The 26,009-nt window shown below is 40.4% G+C and overlaps 1 protein-coding gene across 5 annotated transcripts in view; it reads right to left on the reverse strand.

Moving 5' to 3' along the window:
• The window catches only part of FARS2 (phenylalanyl-tRNA synthetase 2, mitochondrial), a 571,059-nt gene that overhangs the window by 379,740 nt on the left and 165,310 nt on the right, over positions 1-26,009 (reverse strand). For 4 of the 5 annotated variants that reach the window (XM_054721518.1, XM_054721515.1, XM_054721514.1 and 1 more), the window contains exon 4: positions 2,004-2,135. The exons of the other annotated variant lie outside the window; for it this stretch is intronic. In XM_054721518.1, coding sequence (XP_054577493.1) covers positions 2,004-2,135 — 132 coding nt within the window. The remainder of the gene's footprint in view (positions 1-2,003; positions 2,136-26,009) is intronic. 5 annotated transcript variants of the gene reach the window in all.

A 26,009-nucleotide genomic window follows, 5' to 3' on the forward strand; every position in this document is an offset into this window, starting at 1 on the left:
TCTCTAATAGAGATCTACAAGTATTTGAAGACTACCCAAGAAGCATTTGGCAGAGTGCAGGGCTTCCCCCAAAGCCCTCCTTGGCAGAATGGACAGGAATCTGTGAGCTGATTGAGTCCAGGCCCTGCAGATGGAGGTTACCTAAGAGTAAGAAGGGAAGGCCAGGTCTCTGGTCTCCCAGCCCAAATAATACAAACTCCTGAACTTCACTGCCACTTCATCCCTTCCATCTCACTCTGCCCTTATTCTCTAACCCCATGATGTTATCTATGGTTTATCCACATTTCTTAGTCACCAAGGGCTGCTCTTCTCCATTCTGCTATAGGAAGCCCTGTGACCAACCCTGAACCCAGAGTCACTGGCCTCCAACACCGCAGAGCAAATGTCCTTCTACAGAAGCTGAGGGGGGATTAAGGGGGCTATAGGGGCAGAGTGCACTTTGCAATATGCATCACTTCCACTCCAGTTACTGCTTATGCGATGAGCCCCTGCTCAAATATCAACTGAGTTCCCAGAAAGGATTTATACTCTGAAAAAATATGTTTTAACCTTTTGCACTCGGCTGTCGAGTGTGACTCGACACAGTTAGCATTAGAATAAAGGAATCAAGAAAAAAGCAAGCGAATGCAAAGGGTTAAATTAAATTCAAGTGGCGACTTTTTAAATATTTTGTAATATAAAGATGCTTCTAAACCATTTTAATTACTGATTGTTGATAAGTGACTTATCACTCTGAAACATGCTCATATTTTTTAGATCCAGGTATTCAAGTATTGTTTCATTGTATAAAAATCCTTATCTATATCTATTTTTAGATGACTTCAAACCTGCTTCTAATGACACTTCTTATGAAAGAAAGCTTTAGACTGGCAAAGATGAATAGGTGACAGTAACTCTACCAAGTATAAAAATGAGTATTAGTATATATTTAGATTAAAGAAATGTGTTTGCAAGATTTCCAATAAATTAATTAATTTGTTTCTTTATTATGTTTGTGCCTTGGTTGACTGAGGTTTGGGGTTTTGTCTTGTTTTTATTTAAGTATGAAAGACATTAAAAAACTCACAGCTCGCCCCACCTTATTTGGCTCAGTGGATAGAGCATCAACCTGCAGACTAAAGGGTCCTGGGTTCAATTCCAGTCAAGGGCACATGCCTGGGTTGTGGGCTTGAGCCCCAGTAGGGGGCATGCAGGAGGCAGCAATCAATCATTCTTTCTCATCACTGATGTTTCTATCTCTCTCTCCCTCTCCCTTCCTCTCTGAAATAAATAAAAATTAAAAAAATTAAAAACTCACAACTCTAAAATTAAGTTTAGAAATAATCATTTTTATTAAGCAACTAGAGGCCCAGTGCACAAAATTCATGCATGGGAAGGTGTCCCTCAACCCGGCCTGAACCCTCTCCAATCTGGAAGGGCATGACACCACCTAGGCTTTTATTATATAGGATGGTCCTGTAGAGAAGAGCTGGAAAGATCTTTTCAAGTACCTATATATAGAATTTAATCAGAGATCCCATCTTCTGACTTACCCTCAATCATTGAGGGCCTCTTAAGTATTTTTATAGTGTGTTTTATTGTATTTAATCATATATCTGTTGAATTTAGGCATTATTCTAAATGCAATATGAACAATAAAGGATAATACATTGGCTTTCTTCTTAAATAGTTTGAAACACAAACGGCACTTATATATGACATGCATCAAACATTGGCAGGGCAATTAAAAAGTAAAATATCAACAAATGCAAAATGAAGAAGTACAAATTGAACAGCAAAATGCTGACAAGAAAGATCTCCAAAAACAGAAACGATTGCAAAATTAAGTGTGAGAGATTAAGTTCTTCCAGACTCGAGTGTCAGAAATAAGTCTGGAGGGCACTATGAGGAAGATGATAAGGCTATCCCTACAGGAATATGTAAATGAGTGTGTAAATAAGGTTAAAGGAGAGGAGAGTGGTTTTTAAGAGAGCCTACAAATAAAATGTTGGATTCTTTTCTACCTGAATTTACCAGTTGTTGTTCCATCACTCCACAGCCAAGAACTTCTAGCCATTCCCCATGGAAGTTGATCTCCATCTCAAAGGAAGGGTGAGTAAAAGGAAAGTAGCAGTCTACCCATCTAATGTCCAAACCTGCAAAGATGCCAAATAAAAACGGTGTTAAAAGGCAGTCTGCCCATTCTTGGGATCAGATTTATACTTTGGCTAATGACACCAATTTCTACATTCTGAGTAAAACAAATAGCAAACAAATTAATTTGCAATATGTTAGGGGGAGGCAATAAATCTTAAAACTTGTAAAAAAACTGGGTATGTCTTTTCCAATATGAAAAACACTTTGTCCAGTTCCAGGACTCTCTAAAGCCAAATCAATCTCCTGTCAAATCCCTGAAAGTACCTGGCAGATGAAAAAAATTAGGTCAAGATCATGGGAAAACAGGTAATTCTACTAGTTTCTATAAATGTAAATGGCATCTTTTCAGAATTAAAGAAAAAATATTTTACTATATTGCCCTTCAAACTTGCATATCAACAATATGGCCAATTTAGAATAAACCAATTCACTTTCATTTCCATAATTTTTAAATTAAAGTTTATGAACTAATAAAAATTAAAATAAGATCAGCTGAATTTAAGCAAAACATTTAAAAAGTCAAAACTTTTTTCTACAGATGATTACTAAACATACTTCTAAAGAAACAAAGTACATGCTAAATGGCAGAATAAATTTCTCAATAAGCAATCATAAATGTGGTGCTTATAACAATTATATTATTATCTAACAAAGGAAAAGACTAATGAATTCAAAGTGAAGCCTGCAAAGCACAGAGATTACTAAAAGCAGAGAAATCAGATGAGAAGATGCCCAATGAGAGAAACACACAAAAGTGGGCAAATCACCTATGGTCTAAACCCTATGCTCCTTTCACTCTGGGTAATGATCTTTCTCTTCTTTGAGGCAACACTGCTGATTGTGTTACTCCATGGTAACATGCCCCTTTGCGAATCCTATATAATAAAGAGGTAATATGCAAATTGACCCTCATGTCCTTGCACAAGATGGCCGCCCCCATGTGGTCAAAGATGGCCGCCACAACATGGCTGGCAGGGGAGGGTAGTTGTGGAGGATCAGGCCAGCAGGGGAAGGCAGTTGGGGGGGACCAGGCCAGCAGGGGAGGGCAGTTGGAGGGGACCAGGCCTGCAGGGGAGGGCAGTTGGGGGCGACCAGGCCTTCAGGGGAGGGCAGTTAGGGGTGACCGGCCGGCAGGGGAGGGCATTTAGGGGCAATCGGGCCAGCAGGGGAGAGCAGTTAGGGGTGACCAGGCCAGCAGGGGAGGGCAGTTAGGGGCGACAAGGACGGCAGGGGAGGGCAGTTAGAGGCAACCAGGCCAGCAGGGGAGGGCAGTTGGGGGCGAGAGGGCCGGCAGGGGAGCAGTTAGGCATCGATCAGGCTGGCAGGGGAGTGGTTAGGGGGTGATCAGGCTGGCCGGCAGGTGAGCGGTTGGGAGCCAGCAGTCCCGGATTGTGAGAGGGATGTCTGAATGCTGGTTTTCAGGCCTAAATCAGCAGTCAGACATCCCCCAAGGGATCTCAGATTGGAGAGGGTGCAGGCTGGGCTGAGAGACACCCCCAACCCAGTGCACAAATTTTGTGCACCGGGCCTCTAGTTTAAAATACTGTCTTTTCTCATCCAAGAATATCTGCATTTAAAACCTAGTGGGAATCAGAATGTGAAATAAAAATAATAACAAAAACTGCTTCCGTTTATTGAACATTTACTATGCCTCTATCATCTCATTCATAGATAGGGAGAAAAACTATTAGAAAGGTCAGTGCCTTGCCCAAAGGTACACAGCTAGCAAATGACTAAGCTAAACCCAGGTCTGCCTGACTCCAAAACTCCTACTCTTCACAATTAAAACATTTCCTGGCCCATCAAAGAAGATATCTCAAGAATGGAAAATCAGATGAGAAGGGAATTATGAGACAAGGGGATCTTTCCTATGCCCCGAATTACATAGAAGAAGGTAGCTTTTCCTTTCATTGTTCTATTTTAGATGTATTTATTTTCTAGTTCCCTGCTATCTGAGGCAAGTGAATAAATGACTTCTGTTTAGAATAGTAATATAATATTTCCCCCTTTATTATACATGTGGTATAATAGACAAATATTAAACTGCACATATTGTGTATAATTTGGCAAATGTTGACATATGTAAACATCCATGAAACTGTCACCACAATAAATACAATGAACATATCCATCACCCCCAAAAGTTTCCTCATGTCCTTTTGTAATTCTATCTGCCCATCGCCCCTACCTGTCTTTTCTCCTCACCCTCACTTTCCCTAGCAACCACTGATCTCTTTTCTGTCACTATAGATGAGAAAAGTAGAATTAGATAGAATATACTCTTTATCTGGCTTTGTTCACCCAATATAATTAGTTGAAGATTCACCTATGTTACTGTACATATCAATAGTTCATTTCTTTTCATTACTACATGGATTTTGCCAACATTTTTTCTAACTGGGAAAAGAAAGCTGGTCCTGGTGCAGGCCACTGGGAAAATGTCTACAAATCCCCTGAGTAGTCCAGACTTTTCTATACAGAAACTCCTATATGCAGATGAACTGCTTATTCCCAATTGAATTTGGGGAAGAAGGTGTTTGTACACCTGTGTGATTGTCCATCTTTGGGACAAATAATCCCCTACCAATATTCTTTTTTTTCTCAAAGATTTCCTTTTTTTAGCATACTTCTTTTTTTATATGTTTTTAATTAATTTTGGAGAGAGAAGAAGGGAGAAGAAGAGAGAGAGAAACATCATGGGAAAGAAACATCAATCAACTGTCCTCTGCATACTCCATACTGGGGAACAAGCCCGTAATCCAGGCTTGTGCCCTGATGAGGAATTGAACCTCTTGGTGTCTGGGTCGATGTTCAACCACTGAGCCACACTGGCTGGGCCTAATATTCTTATTAAAAGGCTCCAGAGACAATTCTGCTGGCAAACAGAAATGTGTGATATATTGGGTTATATAACTCAGAAGGCCTGTCAGCAAAAACAATTTTTGTCATTCTTTTTGGAACTCTTGGTAGATAAGCACAAGTCACCTTCTGAAAACAATTAAAAACAAAACAAAACGAATTTTGAGTACATGGCTTTGTATACTTAGCTTAAATTTTACCAAAAGAAAGAAGAGTACTAAGGGTTAACATGATGATTTCATCATCATATAATTAAATGTCACCTAAGTACCTGAGGTCAACACAAATAAATTTTATTTATATACCCTTATTTTATTCCTTTGGACAGTCTAAATAAATAGCATAGTTTTTATAGCTTTATATCACACCCATAAAATCTTAAGTTTCCCTTAGAGAAAAAGAAATTTAAGACATTAATAAACCCTCAAAATACTCACAAGTGTTGATTAAAGTGATGCTATTATCAGTGTTTATTAAGAACAAACTAAATCCCTACTGCATGAAGTCTATGGGGAACTGAGCCTCCCCAGAGACAGGACCCATCTGAGCTGTTGATACTGATGGTGTCATCAAAGTACAAGGTTGAAGTGAAAAGTGGCATGATGTGATGATCTTGTCCCTTCTCTAGAAACCTTCTATTACTGAAGGGCTTTTGCTTTACCGCTTCTAAAACTAGACAAAATTATAGCTTTGGGGTAAAAATTTTTAATGTTGAATAAATTCTTTTCTTTTAATTTATTGTAGTTTGTTTTATTTTATTTTTCCCATTATCATTTATCCCTTCTATGCTCTCTTCCACCTCCACTCACCCCCCTCTACTGAATAAATTCTTCAGATAAATTTTCCACATGTTGGTTGTATCAACCCTCACTCTTCTTTGGGTTAAGACCTCAGCCACTGGCCAGCTGGAGTAGCTCAGTGGTTGAGCATCAACCCATTAACCAGGAAGTCAGACTTCGAGTCCAGTCAGGGCACATGCCCGGGGTTGCGGGCTCAATCCCCAGGAGGGGGCATGATAATTTCATCGTTGATGTTTCCATATCTCTCTCTCTCTCTCTCTTTCTCTCTCCTTTCCTCTCTGAAATTAATAAAAATATATTTTTAAAAAATACCTTAGTCAACATAGCCCTCGGTTTTTTCTTGTGGCTTTCTTAGTAGCAATGAAAGGTTAATTGTTCCACACACTGAAAAATGCACCAGGCAAGGCAGGAAAAGGCAAGGAAGTTAGCCAAAGTTTTTCAGAATCCACAAAAATGATTAATATTAATGATTGTGGAGTAGAACTCATTGATCATATCACAGAAAGTGAGAAAGAAAACACAGATTGTCAAAAATTTTGTCTAATAACCTGGAATGTTTTTAATCCATTTTACTTCCTCAGATCCTTCACTAAAAGTTTCCTTTTTAAAACTATATGACCCTGCAAAGAACATCAAATTCACAGACCAATCATTTTATTTGTTCTACTACTTTAAAGACATCTTCAGTTCTTCAATTCTGTTTCCTTCACATAAACAGGTAAAAGCCAAAATCTATGATATCCCGTTTTTCAAGAAGCCTATGGATCCACTTCAAACACAAATGGTTATTATTTCAAAGTAAGTTATATTAATGTGCAATTTTTTCCAGAGACCATATTCTTTTATACATTCTAACAATTTCAGTTACATTGACAGATTAACAGTAATTTTTTTTAAATCACTGGTCATGAATATTTTTATATTATCCCAGAAATACTTTCATCTTGTTTTATCCCTCGAACCTCAAAATTACAGTAAGAATTATTATATCAGGTTAAAAAGCATCTTGACATGCATCTTGTATTAAAAGATGTGATTCTGAATAATCAGCTCAAAACCCTATTGAGTATGGTTTATTTCACATGTCAAGTATCAGGAGTCAATGGAAAAAATCCACTAAAAACTATGTATTTCTTACAAACATGTGCAAATAATATAGATTCTTTATGCATTAGACTAACCTCTTATTGAGGTGATAAAGGAAAATTAAATGCACATGTATTTATCTATATATATATATATACATATATATATACATATATATATATGTATATATATATATATATACATACATACATACACACATATATACACATATATACATAATGCCAAAGTGCTTGCTTTCTTTCTTTTATTTTTGTTTGTTTGTTTGGACATAATAATTTATTAAACCATATTCACAAATGAAGCTCAGAGCTTTTTAAAAATTGCCTTAGAACTCTGTGAGATTACATCCAAGAGCCTCAAACCTAGTAGAAGAAAGAGCACCTTAGAATTGAAGTCTCAGATTTCTACCTTTTTGCCTGTAAAATCATGGGTGGATTAATTAACCTATCTGATCCCCTGAGGCCTCAAACCCCCACTGGGTACAATGACAGCTATTCCACCCAGTAGTTTTGTGTAAAGGACCTGCAGGAGCTCAGAGGCAGAGAGCCTCGCTGGAGTTTTAGGTACTGTTTCTTTTTTTCCTGAATGAGGATGCCGAGTTTGTTCAAGAATGAGGAAAACCCACAAGAAGCAGTCCCTCAGTTAGGACCTCAGAAATGATTAGTAAAAATTCCTTCAGGATAGTAATGTGAGCCCTAATGGAAGAGGTGCGGCAGGAACTCCAATTCTCTCAAATTTGGCAGGATGCTACCTGCCCTACCTGCCACAGAAAGCCTGGGGCCAGGAAAGGCAGCACTGCATCTTGTCAGCTCTGTGCACCAGCTTCTCGACTTCTTGATTCGTGGCAAGACCAAGCAAGGGTATGTCTGAGTGCAGGGGTATGTCTGAGTGTGTGTATGGGGTGGGAGGTGGGGGGGAGCCGCACTTCCCACCACTCCCTGACTCCTATGCAATGTTGCCATGCATAAGCTCTCCGACATATTGTAAATATTAAATAGATGTCATTCCATCTTACCTCCATAGGTCTCATATAAACATAATACAACATTTCATTTGTATGACTCACTGACTCATTAGATTCTTCCTCTGTTTCTCATGCCCCTTATATTTAAAGATGGAATTTTGCTATCAGAACCACCTCCCGAAGGTGTCAGAAGCTAAATTGTGAAAGGTTAATGGTCCAAACTAGAGCATATACCAGTAATTTTAGATATCCTACCAAGGCTACTCTCCACCGAAGCAGAAAAAATTTTAAGTTGACTATACAAATATACATTCATTTTTCAACAGGTTTTCCCTCCAGTGGTATCAGAGAGATAGTAGAATGTAGCCCTGATGTCAGTACTGCTGCTCCTGCTTTCTGCCAAGGATACATGCCGCTGTATGATAACAGACATCAGTGAGAAGTCTCACATCCCTGGCCCTGTCCCATCCTTCTTCTTCTGGATCTTTAAGAGTAAACTTCTCGAGTTTCCTTTTTATTATCAGATGTAAGCAAATAGCAAATGCCAACATATATCTCTGGTTTTCCATCCTTTCTTAGATAAAAGACAGCATCCTCTGCACATTATTCTGCAAAATGCTTTTTTTCACTTAATGACAAATTCTGGAGGCCTCTCCAGCTGAATGTATACAGCATCTCCTCATTCATGTTTGGATTCCTGCATGGTTTTTCATCAAGTGACCACGCCATGTTTATATTAGAAGTCACTTACTTATATTTGGACTATACCCAAGTATTTTGCTATGAAAAATGATGCTGCAACAAACTAGCCTGTTGGGTCAAAGAGTAAATGCTTTTATAATTTTAATAAATATTGCCAAATTGTCCTCTATAGGAGCTGTAGAATTTTGCACTCCCATCATCAAGCGGGCCAAGGCCACAAAACTAATTAGTGAGAAAGCCAAACTAGGTTCCATGTGAAAATTCAGGGCTCTGCTGATAAAAGACCACCCAGCTTGACCACCCAGTTCTCTGGTAGCTAATGCAATAACAGAGCACCCACAGAAAAGATCCCCAGATTCCTGCCATCTTCCTTTCTCTTGCTATCTGCTTGCATCTCCTGTCTCTCCCCTAGCCCAGGAAATGGGTGTCTTCTGGACTGACCGACAGCATGGTTGGCAGTGATGAGGAAGAGGAAGCACATGTAGTCCTGAAGCATCCATGTGGGGCAATACACATTGATTCCATTTCCCAAGTCCACCTCATAAGTAGCACAAAGTCATTCACAACTAACAATTCATTGCCATCTAGGGCCTCACAAACCTGCCAATATCACCACTGTGACTCTTGAGTGTGTCATATATATCCTATGTGTCCACGTAGCCACATACTTTGAGTCCAGCACTACAGACTGCTTCATGGAATAAATTTATTCCAACTACAAAGTTAATGCTAAACACCAGTGTTCCCTCTCATAGAGGGAAAGAAGGTAATAGAATCTTCTAGTGTGGGACCTCAACCGCACACAGTAGAAAATGTTAGCACTACTCAGCCACAATGACTCCCTTGCTAAGACATACACAAAGTGATCAGGGCAATATAAAAAAAGGCTAGCAATTCCCTCAAAATTGGAGATGGTGTAACTGATGCCACAGTTATTAGTCCTCCAGTGTGTTGAAGTGTTATTTCACGCTGTTTCCCTGGGACTCCCACTCATAAAAATCCTTTTGATTAAGATTTGGATCTTAAGGAAGGTGGCTGCCGACAGGAAGGCAGACTGCAAGATAGTGCATGAGTGAGAGAACGAAAGGAGAGTGTGTGGTTTCATGGGGAGTGTTTATTTGTGAGTTGAGGGACAGCTATACTCCAAGGGACTGTTGGGGAATTGCCAGACGGGATTCCCTGACCGAGCAGCCTCCACTGCTGCTGAAATCCCTCCAGGAGCAACTGGCTCTGACGCAGAGACTGCACCATCTTGAAGGGGACAGGGGATGTTATCGGAAGCCTAAAAATCCCGGGAATCTACAACACCACCCAGCCAACAGCTGTGAACCCAGGAACACGAATCCCCAAGCAACGCGAACACGTGGATTCTAAGGAGCACTGCACCCTCTCACGGAAAGGTCAGATTTCACCTAGGATAAGGAGAGAGAGAACTACATACCTAGACACTCAGAGAAGAGAGATCATGGGGAGACAAAGAAACAGCCTGCATATGAAAGAAAAGAAGGCATCACCAGAAAAGAAAGTAAACGAAATGGAGGCAAGCAACCTGTCAGAGAAAGAATTCAGAGAAATGGTCATAAAGTGAGTGAAAAAAATGGAAGACAAATTCAACAATATGTGTAAGAACCAAGAGAAAATGAAGAAGAACCAAGAAGAAATGAAAAATGACATCGCTGCTATAAAGAACTGAAAAGCAAGCATCAACAGTAGACTAGAAGAAGCAGAGGACTGCATCAGAGAGCTAGAAGACAAAGTAGGAAAAATTCACCAGCAGAGGAGCTTCTAGAAAAAAAATAAAAAAGCAGGAGGAGAGCCTAAGGGAACTTTGGGACAACACAAAACAAAACAACATCCGCATAATAGGGGTGCCAGAAGGACAGGACACTGAGCAAGGAATAGAAAACCTGTTTGAAGAAATAATGACAGAAAACTTCCCTGATATAGGGGAGAAAAAACTCACACAAATCCAAGAAGCTCACAGAGTCCCAAACAAAATGAACCCCAAAAGACCGACGCCAAGGCACATTATAATTAAATTGGCAAACACCAATGACAAAGAATATTAAAAGCAGCCAGAGAGAGACAGGAAGTTACCTACAAAGGATCCCCCATCAGACTAGCGACTGATTTCTCAACAGAAACACATCAGGGAAGAAGGGAAAGGAATGAAATATACAAAGTCATGCAAAGGAAGGATGTGAATCCAAGAATACTGTACCCAGCAAGGCTATCAATCAAAATTGAGGGTGAAATCAGGAGCTTCACAGACAAAAAAGGACTAAGGGAGTTGATTACCACCAAACCAGCAATGCAAGAAATGCTAAAGGGTCTGCTGTAAAAAGAAGAAATAGGAAGCAAAGAAGGAACACAGGGGTAAAGAATAAAAATGGCGACAAATAAGTACCTACCAATAATAACTTTAAATGTAAATGGATTAAATCCTCAATCAAAAGACATATGGTAACTGAGTGGATAAGAAAACATGACCCATATATCTACTGTCTACGGGAAACACACCTCAGAAAAAAAGACTCAACACAGACTGATGATGAAGGGATGGAAAAAGGATTTTCAGGTGAATGGAAATGAAGAAAAAAAAGCTGGGGTAACAATACTTATATCTGACAAATTAGATCTCAAAGTGAAGGACATAAAAAGAGATAAGGGAGGCCACTTCATAATACTAAAGGGAGCAATCCAACAAGAAGAAATAACTGGTAAACATATAGGTACCCAATACAGGAGCACCCAAATACATAATAAAATTTCTGGAGGATATCAAGGGAGACATTGAGAGCAATACAATTATAGTAGGGGACTTTAATACCCCACTATCATCATTGGACAAATCCTCTAAACAAAAACTCAGCAAAGAAACATCAATCTTAAATGACTCACTAGATCATATGAAATTAATTGACATCTTCAGAACATTTTACCCCAAAGCCACAGAATATACATTCTTCTCAAGTGCACATGGGTCATTTTCAAAGACAGACCATATGCTGGGTCACAGGCAAAGTCTTTCAAATTCAAGAAGATAGAAATCATATCAAGCATCTTCTCAGATCACAATGGCATAAAACTGGAAATCAACTACAATAAAAACAATCCAAAAAAATCAAACACCTGGAGACTAAATAGCATGCTATTAAACAACAACTGGGTTACCAGAGATATCAAAGAAGAAATAAAAAACATCATGGCAACAAACGACAATGAAAACACAACAATCCAAAATCTATGGGACACAACGAAAGCAGTCTTGAGAGGGAAGTTCATAGCTCTACAAGCCTACTGCAAAAAACAAGAAACAATGGTAATAAATTATCTAACTCTACAACTCAAAGAGTTAGAAAGAGAGCAACAAGAAAATCCCAGTGTAAGCAGAAGGAAGGAAATAATAAAGATCAGAGCAGAGATAAACGACATTGTGGGGGCGGGGGGGGGGGGAATAGAAAAGATCAACAAAACCAAGAGCTGGTTCTTTGAAAGGATAAACAAGATTGATGAAACTCTAGCCAGGCTCACCAAGAAGGAAAGAGAGAGGACCCAAATAAACAAAATCAGAAATGAAAGAGGAGAAATAACAAGAGACCCCACCAAAATACAAGGGATTGTTAAAAAATACTATGAACTCTATTCCAACAAACTGGACAACCTGGAGGAAATGGACATATTCCTAGAAAAATACAACCTTCCAAAACTCAATCAGGAAGAATCTAAACATCTCAATAGGCCAATAACTATGGAAGAAATTGAAGCAGTCATCAAAAAGCTTCCAACAGACAAGACTTGTAGACAGGAGGCTCACACTCCACCCCACAAATCTGGTCACAGAGACTTGGGTAGGTTGGGCATAATTATGGGAACAACAATCATAGATGTAGAATCAAATCCCAGCTCCTCCACATTTAGCCAAGTGACTTCAGGCAAGTGTTTTAACCTCTCAGTGACTTGAGTTTGTTTAAAATAAAAATAATACTTGCCTCACCAAGTTTTGGTAACAATTCAGTAAAGAAAAGTATGTAAAAACCTAGCACAGTACCTGACACCTAAAAAAATACTCACAAGGTAATTTTTTAATTGAATGTCATCGGAATCAGATAATAATATAAAATATACTTCATCTTTTTATTAAAATATGAAGGAAAATAAACTTTCTAAATTGCATTCCTAAGGACATCACCATTTGTTGTTAATTTACTATGGCACTGTGCTAAAATACTTTACATGCCTTCTTTAGTTTAACCCTTTGCACTCGCTTGCTTTTTTCTCGAGCTGCTACCGATGCTAACCGTGTCAAGTCGCACTCAACATCCGAGTGCAAAAGGTTAATCCTTATGCTGATGGAAAGCTGACATAAAACACTGCACAACAATTATCATTGGTCCCATCTATACTAATAAAAGAGAAACATGCTACACCCACAAGCCACACCGACCAGCCAATCGGGCATGAGTATGCAAATTAACCCAACCAAGATGGAGGCTGGCCAGAGAGCTGTAGCAAGCAGGAGGCTTGGGATGCCTGCCCTGGCCAGCCCTGGATTCCACTCAAGGCTACAAAATTTCAATTACAGAAGATAAATAAATCCCAACAAAAATGGCGGCGACCACGGAGCTGGAGCAAGCAGGAGGCTTGGGTTGCCCCCAGCGATGGAGGAAGCCAAGCTTCCAGCCCGCCCTGGCTGGCCCTGGCCTCCGCTCAAGGCTACAAAGTTTCAATTATAGAAGGTAAATAAATCCCAGATACTTGCTTCCAGCCGGCCCTGGCCTCTGCTCAAGGAGGCACTGAAAAAAAAAAGAAAAAGAAAAAGAGAAAAAGAAAAAGAAAAAGTAAAAAGGAGGGGCTGGAACCTTGGGTTGCCGGCAGGGGGTGGATCAGGCCAGGATGGGACGGCAGGGGCTGTTGGGGGTAAGCAGACCAGCAGGGGGGCCAGTTGGGGGTGAGCAGGCCATCAGTGGGGGCCAGTTGGAGATGATCAGGACAGCGGGGGCCGGGGGGCAGTTTGGAGTGAGCAGGCCAGCAGGGGGGCAGTTGGGGGTGAGCAGGCCAGTGGGGAAGGAAGATGGGGGCATGCAGGCCAGCGGGGGGGGGCAGTTGGGGGTGAGCAGGCTGGTGGGGGGGGGGGGTTTGGGGGCGAGCAGGCCAGCGGCGAGGGGCAGTTGGGGGAGAGCAGGCCGGCAGGCAGGTGAGCGGCTGGAGCCAGCAGTCCCGGATTGTGAGTGTGATGTCTGACTGCCGATTTAAGTCCAATCCCTGTAAACTGGCAGTAGAACATCCTTCAAGGGGTCCCAGATTGGAGAGGGTGCAGGCTGGGCTAAGGAACACCCCCACCCCCACCCCGCCCTGTGCACAAATTTCGTGCACCGGGCCACTAGTCTTATAAATAAAGGAACTGTGGCTAAAACAGTTTATGTATCTAATCTAAGTTAACATAGCTAGTAAATGCCAAGATTAGAATTCAAAACCAGATATGTCAGAAAACAAAGCCCTATGTTGCCCTTGCTAGAACAATGAAAAACTACACTAAATCAGTTTCCCATGCAAAGAGCCCCTAAGAGTCCAAGATGGCACCATCAGTCTCCCAGTTCTTCTAACACATAACATTGACAGATATATGAGAGAGAGAGAGAGAGAGAGAGAGAGAGAGAGAGAGAGAGAGAGAGAGAGAGAGAGGAATGCAAAGCCTAAGTCCAAAGATTTAAGAGAAATACCTCAAGCCAAAAACAGACCAGAAACACAAAAATAGACCCAAACATATATGTTCAATTGATTTTAGAGAAAGGAACAAAGGCAATTAAGTGGAGAAAGGACAGTCATTTGAAGAAATGGTGCTGGAACAACTAGAATCTATATGCAAAAAAAACCCTTCCATCCATACCTCATACCATATATAAAATTTTTCAAAATGATCACAAACCTAAATATAAAACTGGAAACTATAACACTTCTAGAAGAAATCAGTAGAAAAATATCACCTTTGATTAGGAAACATTTGATCTCAGAAATCACATCAAAACCATAATGCATAACAAAAAAAAATGGCTGAAAAGAAAAATAAACCAAAAAAAATGTTTATTATATTTCATCAAAGTTAAGAATTTCTGACCTTTGAGAAAACCTGTTAAGAGAATAAAAAGAAAGGGCACTGAATGGAAGAAAATATTTGCAATATTGGAAAACTGACATTTTAAATGGGCAAAAGATTTGGGCACTTCACCTAAGAGAACATATATGGATGACAAATAAGCACATGATACTCAGCATCATTAGATATTAAGGAAATGTAAATTAAAATCACAGTCAGATATCACTACACAACTATTAGAATGACTACAATTAAAATGACCAACCGTACCATATTGGCAAAGATGGCAAGCAATTTCTACTCTCACACAATGCTAGCAGGAATATACAATGGTTCAATCTCAAAGTAATTATGCTGAGTAAAAAAAAAAAGCCAGGTGAAAGAGAATCTATACTGTAGGATTCCACTTATATATACCTAGAAAATATAGACTAATTCATAGTAACAGAAATCAGATCACTGCTTTATTAGTTTGGTAGAAAGACATAACAAATGGGCACAAGGAAACTTTGAGGATAATATATATGCTCATTACCTTGATTGTGATGATTTCATAGGTGCATAAATGTCAAAAGTTAAATTGTATGGTTTTAAATGTTTAGTTTATTGAAAGCCAATTGTAATTCAATAAAGCTTTAAAAAAATAAAGCAAAATTAGTCAGCATAATAAGCACTTTTCTCAATTTGTTGGATTTTATAATGAGGAAGTCATTTGTGGCCTCAACAGAAATAGTTAAAATCAACTTGACCTGGGTTGAGCAGAAATGTAAAGGTACAGGTCATAACATATGGCTGAAAAGAAAAAGAAAGTAAGCAAGCTTCCAGAGAAGGAAGGAAGGTTCAGTGATGGGGTTTGTTTGTTTGTTTTATTTGGGGATGAGTCTAAAATATATTCTAAACTGATAATTAAGGAAATGAGATTCTGGAGAAAATAATGGAATGGGAATCAAGAAGAATCGTATCTGGAGGCCAAGCAAGCACAAAGTTGACACCCAGTCACCTAAATTTTCATCATGAAATTAGGTGAGCTTACCCTCTGACAGAGACTAGGAAAGATGAGACTATTCATGATCTGGAATAACTGAGAGAGGGATTTGTACAGTGAACTGACCAAAGATAAGAAAAAAGATCCCTACCAAGCTAGACCTGGCTAAGGTGGCAGATCATGATTACAAAATCTGAGCAGACAAAAGCAGAAAGAGTAGATTTGGGTATCAATTCAAGGTTAGGTCTTTAGAGAGTAGAGCAAGTCAAGCATTCAAAGGACTAAAGTGATTGATAACAGAGTTTACATAACCTTAGAAGTGAGGCCAGATGACAAGTGACAGGAATGAAGAAATTGAGCTTTCAGTGAACCTAAGGAGTAGAAAAGGAACTTTCCCTCTAATCTAAATCTTAATGTTTTCCAGGTTACCTGAAAAACTAATACAAGTAGAAACAGTATGCAAAGGTGCAGTTCCTGGCACATTAATTGCCTTGAAAAATTACCACTAAAATTGTAAGTACTTTTTTTCACTGTACCTTAAGGCTCATAACTTGGTTTCATTTAACATAAAACCTCCAACAATTTCAATTTCTCATTTCTCTAGTAGGAAATCTATCTGCTATCCCTTTCCCCCTTTCCCAGCTTTTTAAGTATATTCCAGTTCAATTAAACCATTGCTGTCTCAAGCTTTCTCCCAAGAGGTTTCCTTATACCAATTCTTTAGACCAGACAGTTCAACTCTAGTATATCTTTTCTCCATTCAGCAGACATTAAAGAAAAGTAAGGTTATGTCTCTCATCATCTGATTCCTAAGATGATGTCCTATTTCCACTGAGCCTCTGTACAATGCAAGACACTTGCAGAGAACTTCAGTGTGTCAGCCAGTTTGTACCTAAAAGTGGAGCCTGCCTGAACTATATCCAAGCCACAGTGAGCAGAGGCAACTCAGCATTGCCTGAACACAACTGCTTAGCTACTTCACTTTCTAGGAGTACTCTGAGGACAACAAACCTCTCCAAAACAGAAAACATCAGACACCTCAAAAAACCTGATTTAAAAGTTTTGAAGTAACATGCTTAATTTTTTTTATTTGTCAATTTTAGGAACAAAGTAGAACTAACAATTATAAGCCTAATTACTATTCTCAATCGTTTTCACCTTGTTTATGTTTTTTTACAATTTTTTTTTCTTTTTCAATGACAGTTGACATACAATATTATATTCATCTCAGGTGTACAACACAGTCATTAGAAATTTATATAACTTACGATCACTTCATTTATACTAACAGGGATTTGTGTCTAGAGGAAAATATGAAATGATATGGAAGAACTCCTAACCAGAACAACATTCACAGTACAGAGCCCAGACATGTTTTGGTTGAATGGGACCATACATAGGTCCCTGTGAAGGTTGGGTTGACAGGCAGGTTATTTTGGGGGATCGACACCTATGGAAGAAAGAGGGTGGCAGCAGGTTGGGGCAGAGGAGAAGACTATGAACTGCAATCAGGCCCAAAAAACTTTAAGAGCTGAGGAGTTGAAACAGTCCATCAGAATTGCCCTAAGATGGGGTAGTGGAGTGTTAGGCCAATATGCTGGGCCTTTATATTCCTGCCACAACCAGTCTTTGGATGTGGGTAGCCCTAGAAAGGGCATGCCCTTTCGCAAGAAGGCTGCCCAAAGCTGGGGCAATCCCCGAAGGAGCAGACAGTTGGAGGCCACCTGCACTCCCATCAGCAGGCTGCACTCCCATCCTTGGAGGGGACACTGGGAGATGCATGTCAATGACCACCACAAGCTTTTTTTGCTCTTAAACAAATGGGAAGAGACACAACTTGATCATGGTGACACATCTAGTCAACAGCAGATGATCACAATCCATTTGTCCTTAAAACTATTCATCTAAATTATGCTATGAGGCAAATGCTTTACAAAAGGGAATTGCAATGATTACTAAAGAGACTGTGCCAAAGAAAGGTTGTATAAAGCTAAACTAAAATGTCAGGAATCCTAAACCGCTACCTTAGATGCTGTGAAAGAAATAATCTGCCAAGTCCTATATAATAAGAGGTTAAGATGCAAATAGACGCAACCGCAGAATGACCAGTCGCTATGACACACACTGACCACCAGGGGGCAGATGCTCAAAGCAGGAGCTGCCCCCTGGTGGTCAGTGCGCTCCCAAAAGGGAAGCGCCACTCGGACAGAAGCCAGGCACAGCAGATGTTGCAGAAGCCTCTCCCACCTCCACGGCAGCACTAAGGATGTCTGACTGCCATCTTAGGTCCCCGGTGAACGGGCCTAAACCATTAGTCAGACATCCCCTGAGAGCTCCCCAACTGCAAGAGGGTGCAGGCTGAGCTGAGGGATCACCCCCAAGTGCACGATTTTAGTGCACCGGGCCTCTAGTCTATCTAATAAAAGCCTAAGCAACCTTTATAGTGGAATGACCAGAACGACCGGTCACTACGATGTGTACTGACCACCAGGGGTCAGACGCTCAATGCAGGAGCTGCCCCCTGGTGGTTAGTGCGCTCCCACGGGGAGAAGCAGCCACTCAGCCAGAAGCTGGGTTCACGGCTGGCAAGTGCAGCGGCGGTGGCAAGAGCCTCTCCCGCCTCTGCAGCAGCACTAAGGAGCTGCAAGCTGAGCGGTAAGGAGTGAGCAGGCAGGCCATAATGAGCAAGGGATCCCAGATTGCGAGAGGGATATCTGACTGCCAGCTTAGACACCCCCCAGGGAGATCGGGCCTAAGCCAGCAGTCGGACATCTCCCAAGGGGTCCCGGACTAAGAGAGGACGCAGGCTGGGCTGAGGGACTCCCCCAAGTGCATGAATTTAGTGCATCGGGCCTCTAGTATGGTATAACATATAAGAGAAACAATTTAGAAATGTTAGAAATAACAGCAGATTCCACAAGCATAAAGGTTATTTTATTTCTAATTCTAAACTGATAACTTCTCTTGTAACAGCCTTAGGATGCTGGTGCAATTGAAATCTTAGCAGAAAATAATAAACTGCTTTGGAGAGTAAAAAAAAACTGAAACAGCTGTAATAACAACAAACTGCCACAAGGAAATAATGTGTTCCAATTTTTAATTTTGCTTTCCAAGAACAAAGAAATACGGCATTCATAATTTTTTAAAGTGAAAAGCTGAGACAAATTTATAAAAGCAAATATAAAAAGACTTGCTGAATAAATTTGAGGCCTGCCAAGGCAGTTCCTATTCATTAACTAATTAAAGAAAGATTGAATTTGAGCTTTAAAATGACCTTTGGTACCCAAAAAGTAACTGAACATGATGTAGTAAATAGGACTTTACCGCAAACAAGTGATAGGAAGTCAGAGAAAGGGGAGAGTCAGAAAGCAATACCACCTAGGAAGAGGTCCAATTTTTTAACATCATAGCTTTTGTAGGCTTCACAGTCTCGGAAATACAATTTAAATTATTTCTTTCTATCCTTTCAAAAGAGCTAACCTGTAAGGTGGGCTCGGAAGTCAGACCGCCCAGGCTAAAACTGCCTGAAATACTTCCAAGCTGTGTGATCTTCACCTGGCACTGTGTTTCTCTGTGTCTAGGTTCCTTCATCTACAAAACGGAGATTATAACAATACCTACATCATAGGCACAGGTCGAAACAACAAAAATTCCTTGTAAGAGTGTTTAGCGCAGTGTTTGGCGCTGTTAATTATTAGCCCTATTACTGTCATCGTCACCATTATTGTTATTATTCATCTAAATGGCATGGGCAGTATTTGTGCCTAGACAGTTCCAACAAGACATTTTTCAAAAACTAGCACTCCCCCACCACCAATATAAAAAACTGAAATGACCCACTGAAATGCCTTAAGTAAGAACAAGGCCCTTCTCTTCAGAGCACAGAAGACACAGCCCAATGTCTAGAGGGAGCTAACATTCAGTGTGAACACTATGAAAGCACACAGCACCTATTTTCTATAATATATACCCATCACCCTTATCCTATATAATAAAAGTCTAATATGCTAAGTGTCAGGTTGTCCATTCAACCAATCAAAGTGTAATATGCTAATGATATGCTAAGTCCGCTCAACCACTCGCTATGACGTATATTGACAACCAGGGGGCAGAGAGTCGACTGGTCGACCAGTCGCTATGTCGTGCACTGACCCCCAGGGGGTAAATGCTCTGACCAGTAGGTTAGCTTGCTGCTGGGGTCCAGCCGATCAGGACTGGGCGAGATGGGCCGGACATGCCCTGGAGCCCTCCCACGGTCCCTCCCAAGCTGGCCAACCTCCCACATCTCTCCCTGGCCCTGATAGTACACCAGTGGGGTCCCTCAGCCTGGCCTGCACCCTCTCGCAATACGGGACCCCTCAGGGATGTCGGAGAGCAAGTTTCGGCCCAATATCGCAGGCCAGGTTAAGGGACCCCACTGGTGCACGAATTTGTGCACCGGGACTCTAGTAGTTCATAAAATGAACCTCAGTTGCCTTCCCACCTTCTTAGTATCTGCTCTGAGAAGCATTTTAGCAGATGTTACAAACATGCATATACATGGGACAAGCTCACCCACCCCTGCTGACAACTGCTCCATCAGAAATATACTCAGCAAAGAATGCACAGGGGCTAGGCAAAGATGTGCGGCTAATGCATCTTTAAGGATTTCCAGGATGTTTGGCTACTGTGAGTATGGGGTTCAAAATGATCTCATAGCTAGAAAGAATAAATAAAAGGCTTTGTTAACAGGTAGACTTTAGTGCATATGAACAACATGTCTCTATTCTCCAAACATGAGATTTTTTTACTTTAATGCCATTCCACACAAAAGGTAAATTTGAAGATTTATAAAATAGCAAGTCTGATCTGTAATGAAATCTGAAATCTAAAAGTCTAGTATTTTAAAAATAAAGCAAACATATGAAGTAGGGACACCATAACTTCATTGCCATTTCAAGTTAAGATTGTTAATTCTTGACCATGAGCATGATGGCTATCACAGTCAGAAAAATCATATACTATAGAAATGGTTTTTTATAAGGAAAACTGCTATCTGGAAACTTTCATCTCAATGCACAGTTTTGAAAGCTATTCAAATACAAATATTAAAAATAGTAACACAGAAAAGTCCAGGACCATATTCAGAGAAACATATATCCTCCAGGCCCCTGGTAATGTTTTATAATCTTTACTGGGTCTAGCATATTATATACTTTTTTAATATAGTTGCTGGTGCTCAGAGAGAATGTAAGGGCCACCATCAACACCAACTGGACGGCTATGCCATAATCTGATATAAAGCTACATTTCATTACACAAAATTAAGAGAAATCAGCCATAACTACTGTCTTTGACTGTATTACTATTCCTTCATATGCTCGCTGCTTTGATTGCCTTGTCATAATTTTCCTTCCCTTCCTTTGTTTCATATTAACACATTTATTTAATATTTTCTTTGTAAAAGGCATCTTAGAAAGTTAGAAAACTGAGGTCTAAATCACTAAATGACCTGTTCAAGATTTCAGAGTAAATGGATGAAGGAGAACTTTAATTTTTCCAATTCCACACTACTATTTCTCAGTGGTCATGAGATTTATCTGTTAACAATTTACTGCCTTTCTCCTCTTCCTTTCCTCATTCCTCCAGGATCTACAGCTTCAGGCTTGTTCTCAATGACTAGTGTCAGCTCTGGAGCACGTGCCGAGCACTGGAGGAGGCCCCTCTGTTGTGTGCTCCTACCACACACTATTTCCCTGAGACAGCATTCAAGGTTCATGACTCCTTGAAACTTATTCAATATTGTGATGCCTTCAACGTAGTGGAAATCCAGTGGTGCTTCCTGCTCAGAAAAGTAAAAGCCCACCCCAAAAGAGAGCTCAGATGACCCCAAAAAGGCATCTACTCCCGGTCTCAGCATGAACTCCAGGAAAGGGTCCTAGTGGAAGGACCTCTGAGCTGACACTAGAGAATTAAGTCAGAATTGGCCAGGTGAAGGAGCTGATGGTGCTAAAAGGAGGTGTGGTGGGAGGTGATGGCGGTGGGGGGTGGGGAGGAGTGAGGCTGTGAAAAATAACAAAGAAATAAAGAAACAAAAATACTAGTTATTAGTGAAGCAAGCTACCTGTCTATCTAACTAGGAGGCAGTTTCTAAACCTTACAAACAGTAAATCATTTTATGACAGAAATGTGCATAGCAAGACATAAATAAGGAGAGCTCTAACAAGTCTCTCCATAGATTGACAATGAAAATATTCAAATAAGCCTGAATCTCTCCGTAAAGCTACAAGACATTAAATTAAACACTTTCTCCCCTAAAATACTAGAAACTCTTTCTACCAAAACCTGCTTCAAAAATGGCCTGAACAATACTAATATAATCTATCTCCCTGCACTCCAGTGTTAACTAGATGATACTACTTCTAAAAATACAATTCTTTCCTTTTATCATGAAAGTAAAGAGAAACTGGCTATAATAAAATTTTCACATCAGTAATATCTATCTGAAACCTATTTAACCATTACATTATAACATTTGAATATGAAATATTTCAAACCAAGAGACAGAAATAGAAAACAGCAAATATCCATGCACCCACTATTCAGTTTCATCAATCATAACATTTTTCATATTTAATTTACCTTTTTTATTTTAATAAAATTCTATGAACACACTTGAAGCCTGGTTTGTATTTCTTTCCTAATACCTCCATCTCCTAGAAAAAAAAACACCCACTAGCATGCAGCTGATATACTTGTTTAAAATGTGTATATATTAAAAATACATAGGGTTAGTTAGTGATTTCTTAAATATTACATGAACTATGCATTTGAGAATATGAACCTCTAGATATTCTAACAAGTCTTGCTAAAACAGAGCATCAGAAACTTAGTAAATTATAATTAGAATCCTTTTAAATACACATTTGAGTTCACAGGTAAGTAGGGGAACCTGAAGGTGTGAAAAAACAGAGGTGAATCAAGAGTACCCGAGTTCAAGCTGCGGTTGGTAGCTGAGACTCCTACACAGGACCCGGACTTTGTACTACATCTGTTTTTCTATATCTTTGTCAATATTTACAAATGTTAGATTTTTAAAAATATTTCTATACTAGAGGCCCAGTGCATGAAATTCGTGCATGGGGTGGATGGGGGGGGGGCGGGTTGTCCCTCAGCCCAGCCTGCAGCCTCTCCAATCTGGGACCCCACAAGGGACCTTCATTTTTTCCTTCAAGAGTGTGGTGGAAAAACCCTAGATCACCTTCTTGGATTCTTATAACCCAAGTTACCAAGAACACTGCAAGTGGCAGCCTACAGGGAGCTTAGCCAATGAGCGGTCAGAAAAGGTATTTACTCTCAAACTGGTTTGGCTCAGTGGATAGACCATGGGCCTGCAGACTGAAGGGTCCCAGGTTTGATTCCTGTTAAGGACATGTACCTTGGTTGGAGGCAAATCCCCAGTGGGGAGTGTGCAGGAGGCAGCTAATTGATGTTTCTCTCTCATTGATATTTCTAACTGTCTATCCCTCTCCCCTCTTCTCTGTAAAAAAACAAATCAATAAAATATATATATTTTTAAAAAGGTATATCCACTGCAGCTCATGCAGCCCCTGGGTTGTGTCCACTGGACTAGGGGTGTGTCCCTGCCACCTGGTGGTTGCCACTGGTGTCTCCGCACACCCCAGAGGCCAGCAGCCATCCCCCTGTGGAGGGCGCTAGGCTGGGGGCGTGGACGAGAACCACCACTTGGTGCCAGAGCTCGGAAAGCCGCTGGGGGCAGGGCGGGAACATCCCCATCTCCAAATACCCCTGAGGCCAGCAGCCAGCCTCTCCATGGGCCCCAGGCTGGGGGCATGCAGGGACCCTGGGCAACACGCAGCAGTGGCCACCAGGGTCTCAGCACACCCCAGAGGCCAGCAGCCAGCCCCCCGTCATGGGCGCCTGGCTGGGGGCGTGGACCCAAACCGCCGCTTCCTGCGCAAGCATTTGTAAGCAGCTGGGGGTAGGGCGGGAACATCTGCGACCCGGGGATGTTCCCGCCCACCAGGCCGCTTGGTGCCTGCACCCATAGGCTCTGGGACCCCTGCCACTCAGGACCTAAGCGCGAGCCTACAGGCTAGGAGCGGCCTGGGTCCAGAGGATGTTTCCAGGACCCAGGCTGCTAAGTGCCTGCATATGCAAATTAACCGCCATTTTGTTTGGGTTAATTTGCATACTCGCTCTGATTGGCTGAGGGCGTAGCGAAGGTATGGTCAATTTGCATGTTTCTCTTTTATTATATAGGATATGAAAAATGGCAAAGGATAGCTAATGGTGGATTTCATTTGCATTCCCCTGATTACTAATAAGGGTGAGCATCTTTTTAGGTATTCATTAGTCCTTTAGCTACATCATTTGTCACATTCATGTTCACCCATGTCTCTCTTAGGTTGATTTTCACTTGTTTATTTGGAGTTGTTTGAATATATTGAATACTTAGTTGACATATCACTACACTCCCACTAAAATGGTTAAATTTAAAATGACTGACTGTGTCAAGTGTTGTTAAAGAAGTAAAGCAACTGGAACCTTCATACACAAGTAGAAGGAATGTAAAATTGCACAACCACTTCAGACAACAGTTAAGTGGCATCACAGAAAGTTAAAATACACCTACACTATGATCTATCAATTCAACCGCTAGATATTTACTGAAGAGAAATGAAAACATAAGTCCATACAAAGAAGATTTACTTGTAATAGCAAAATACTAGAGATAACCTAAATGTTTATCAATGGGTGGATGAATAAACAAACTATGGAATGGAATGCTTAGCAATAAAAAGGAATGACCCATTGACATACGCTGCAATATGGATGGTCTCCAAATAATTATGCTAAAATAAGCCACCGCCCTCCCTCCCAAATATATACATTACAGAATTCTATTTATATATATCTAACAGGTACAAACTAATCAATAGTGACAGAAAATAGTTCTCTAGCTGCCTGGGAAGAGGAGATGAAGGGAAGGGCATGGGGCAAGAAGAAACTTTTGGGGGTGATGAACATGTTTATTATCTTAATTCTGCTGGTGGTTTCACAAGTGCATGCCTATGTCAAAACTAATAAAATTGTGTAAATACATTCAGTGTATTGTATGTCAAGTATAGCAGACTGTAAACTTTAAATATGTTTAGTTTATTTTTGTCATTTATACCTCATAAGCTGTTCTAATAAAAATCTCACAAAAATAAGAGCTTGCTTAGCTTCTGTCTTCTAAACATTTTTAAATTGTAGGTCACAATTAAGAAAAATCTTGTAACTTACTCTTTATAGCTTTCTAAAAACAAACAAAATATTATTTCAAGGAAGCCAGAAATAATTGGAAGGGGGTACATTACAAACAAATATTTTCTTAGAACCTAGCCAGTATGGCTCAGTGGTTGAGCATCAACCTATGAACAGGAGGTCACGGTTCGATTCCAGGTCAGGGGACATGCCCGGGTTACGGGCTCAATCCCCAGTAGGGAGCATGTAGGAGGCAGCCGGTCAATTATTCTCTCTCATCATTGGTTTTTCTATTTCTCTCTCTCTCTCTCTCCCTTCTTCTCTGAAATCAAGAAAAAATATATTTTAAAAAACGTTCTTAGAGAGATAATCAAGAGAAAGTAATTAAATAAAACTGAGTCTAGCTCTTAAAAATACTATTCTTCCTCTATGAAATTCACTCTTCATATTTTTGTGGTTGACAGTAGTGATCAATAAATAAATATGTAAAATTTTCCACTAGTTAAGAACAGTGGTTAAGAATGGTTACGAATCTTGATTAAGAATCTTTCTTCACATGGATGGATCTAGAAAATATTATGCCAAGTGAAATAAGTCAGTCAGAGAAAGACAAATACTATATAATGTCACTTATAAGTGGAATCTAAAAAACAGAATAAACAAATAAAATTGAAACATTTTTATTTCAATTTTATTTAAACAATTTTACTTCAATACTGATGGTAGCCTGAGGAGAGGGGGTTTGGGGGACTGGGTGAAAAAGGTGAAGGAATTAAGAAGTACAAAAAATAGTCATGAAAATGTAGGGTACAGCATAGGAAATGTAGTCAATAATCTTAATATATAAAAACCCTGGGTCCGTCACGACCGGAGGCTCGACCAATCGGAAATCAGTCCTGCAGTCAGCACTGGGTTGCTGTGGCGACCAACCACTGACTGCTGCGGCTGCAGGCGTGGTGACCCAGCACTGACTGCTGAGGGGGCTTTGAATCAGGCCCGGAAAGAGGCCTGAAGAGAGAAGCAGGGTCTGATCCATTGCCTCTGTGGCAGCTTTTGATCAGCACTTGGCTCGCTCTTTCTCTCTCAGTCTAGCCAGCAGCCACACCTCCA

The sequence above is a fragment of the Eptesicus fuscus genome, chromosome 9 (assembly GCF_027574615.1).
Source record: "Eptesicus fuscus isolate TK198812 chromosome 9, DD_ASM_mEF_20220401, whole genome shotgun sequence".
Lineage (NCBI taxonomy): Eukaryota > Metazoa > Chordata > Mammalia > Chiroptera > Vespertilionidae > Eptesicus > Eptesicus fuscus.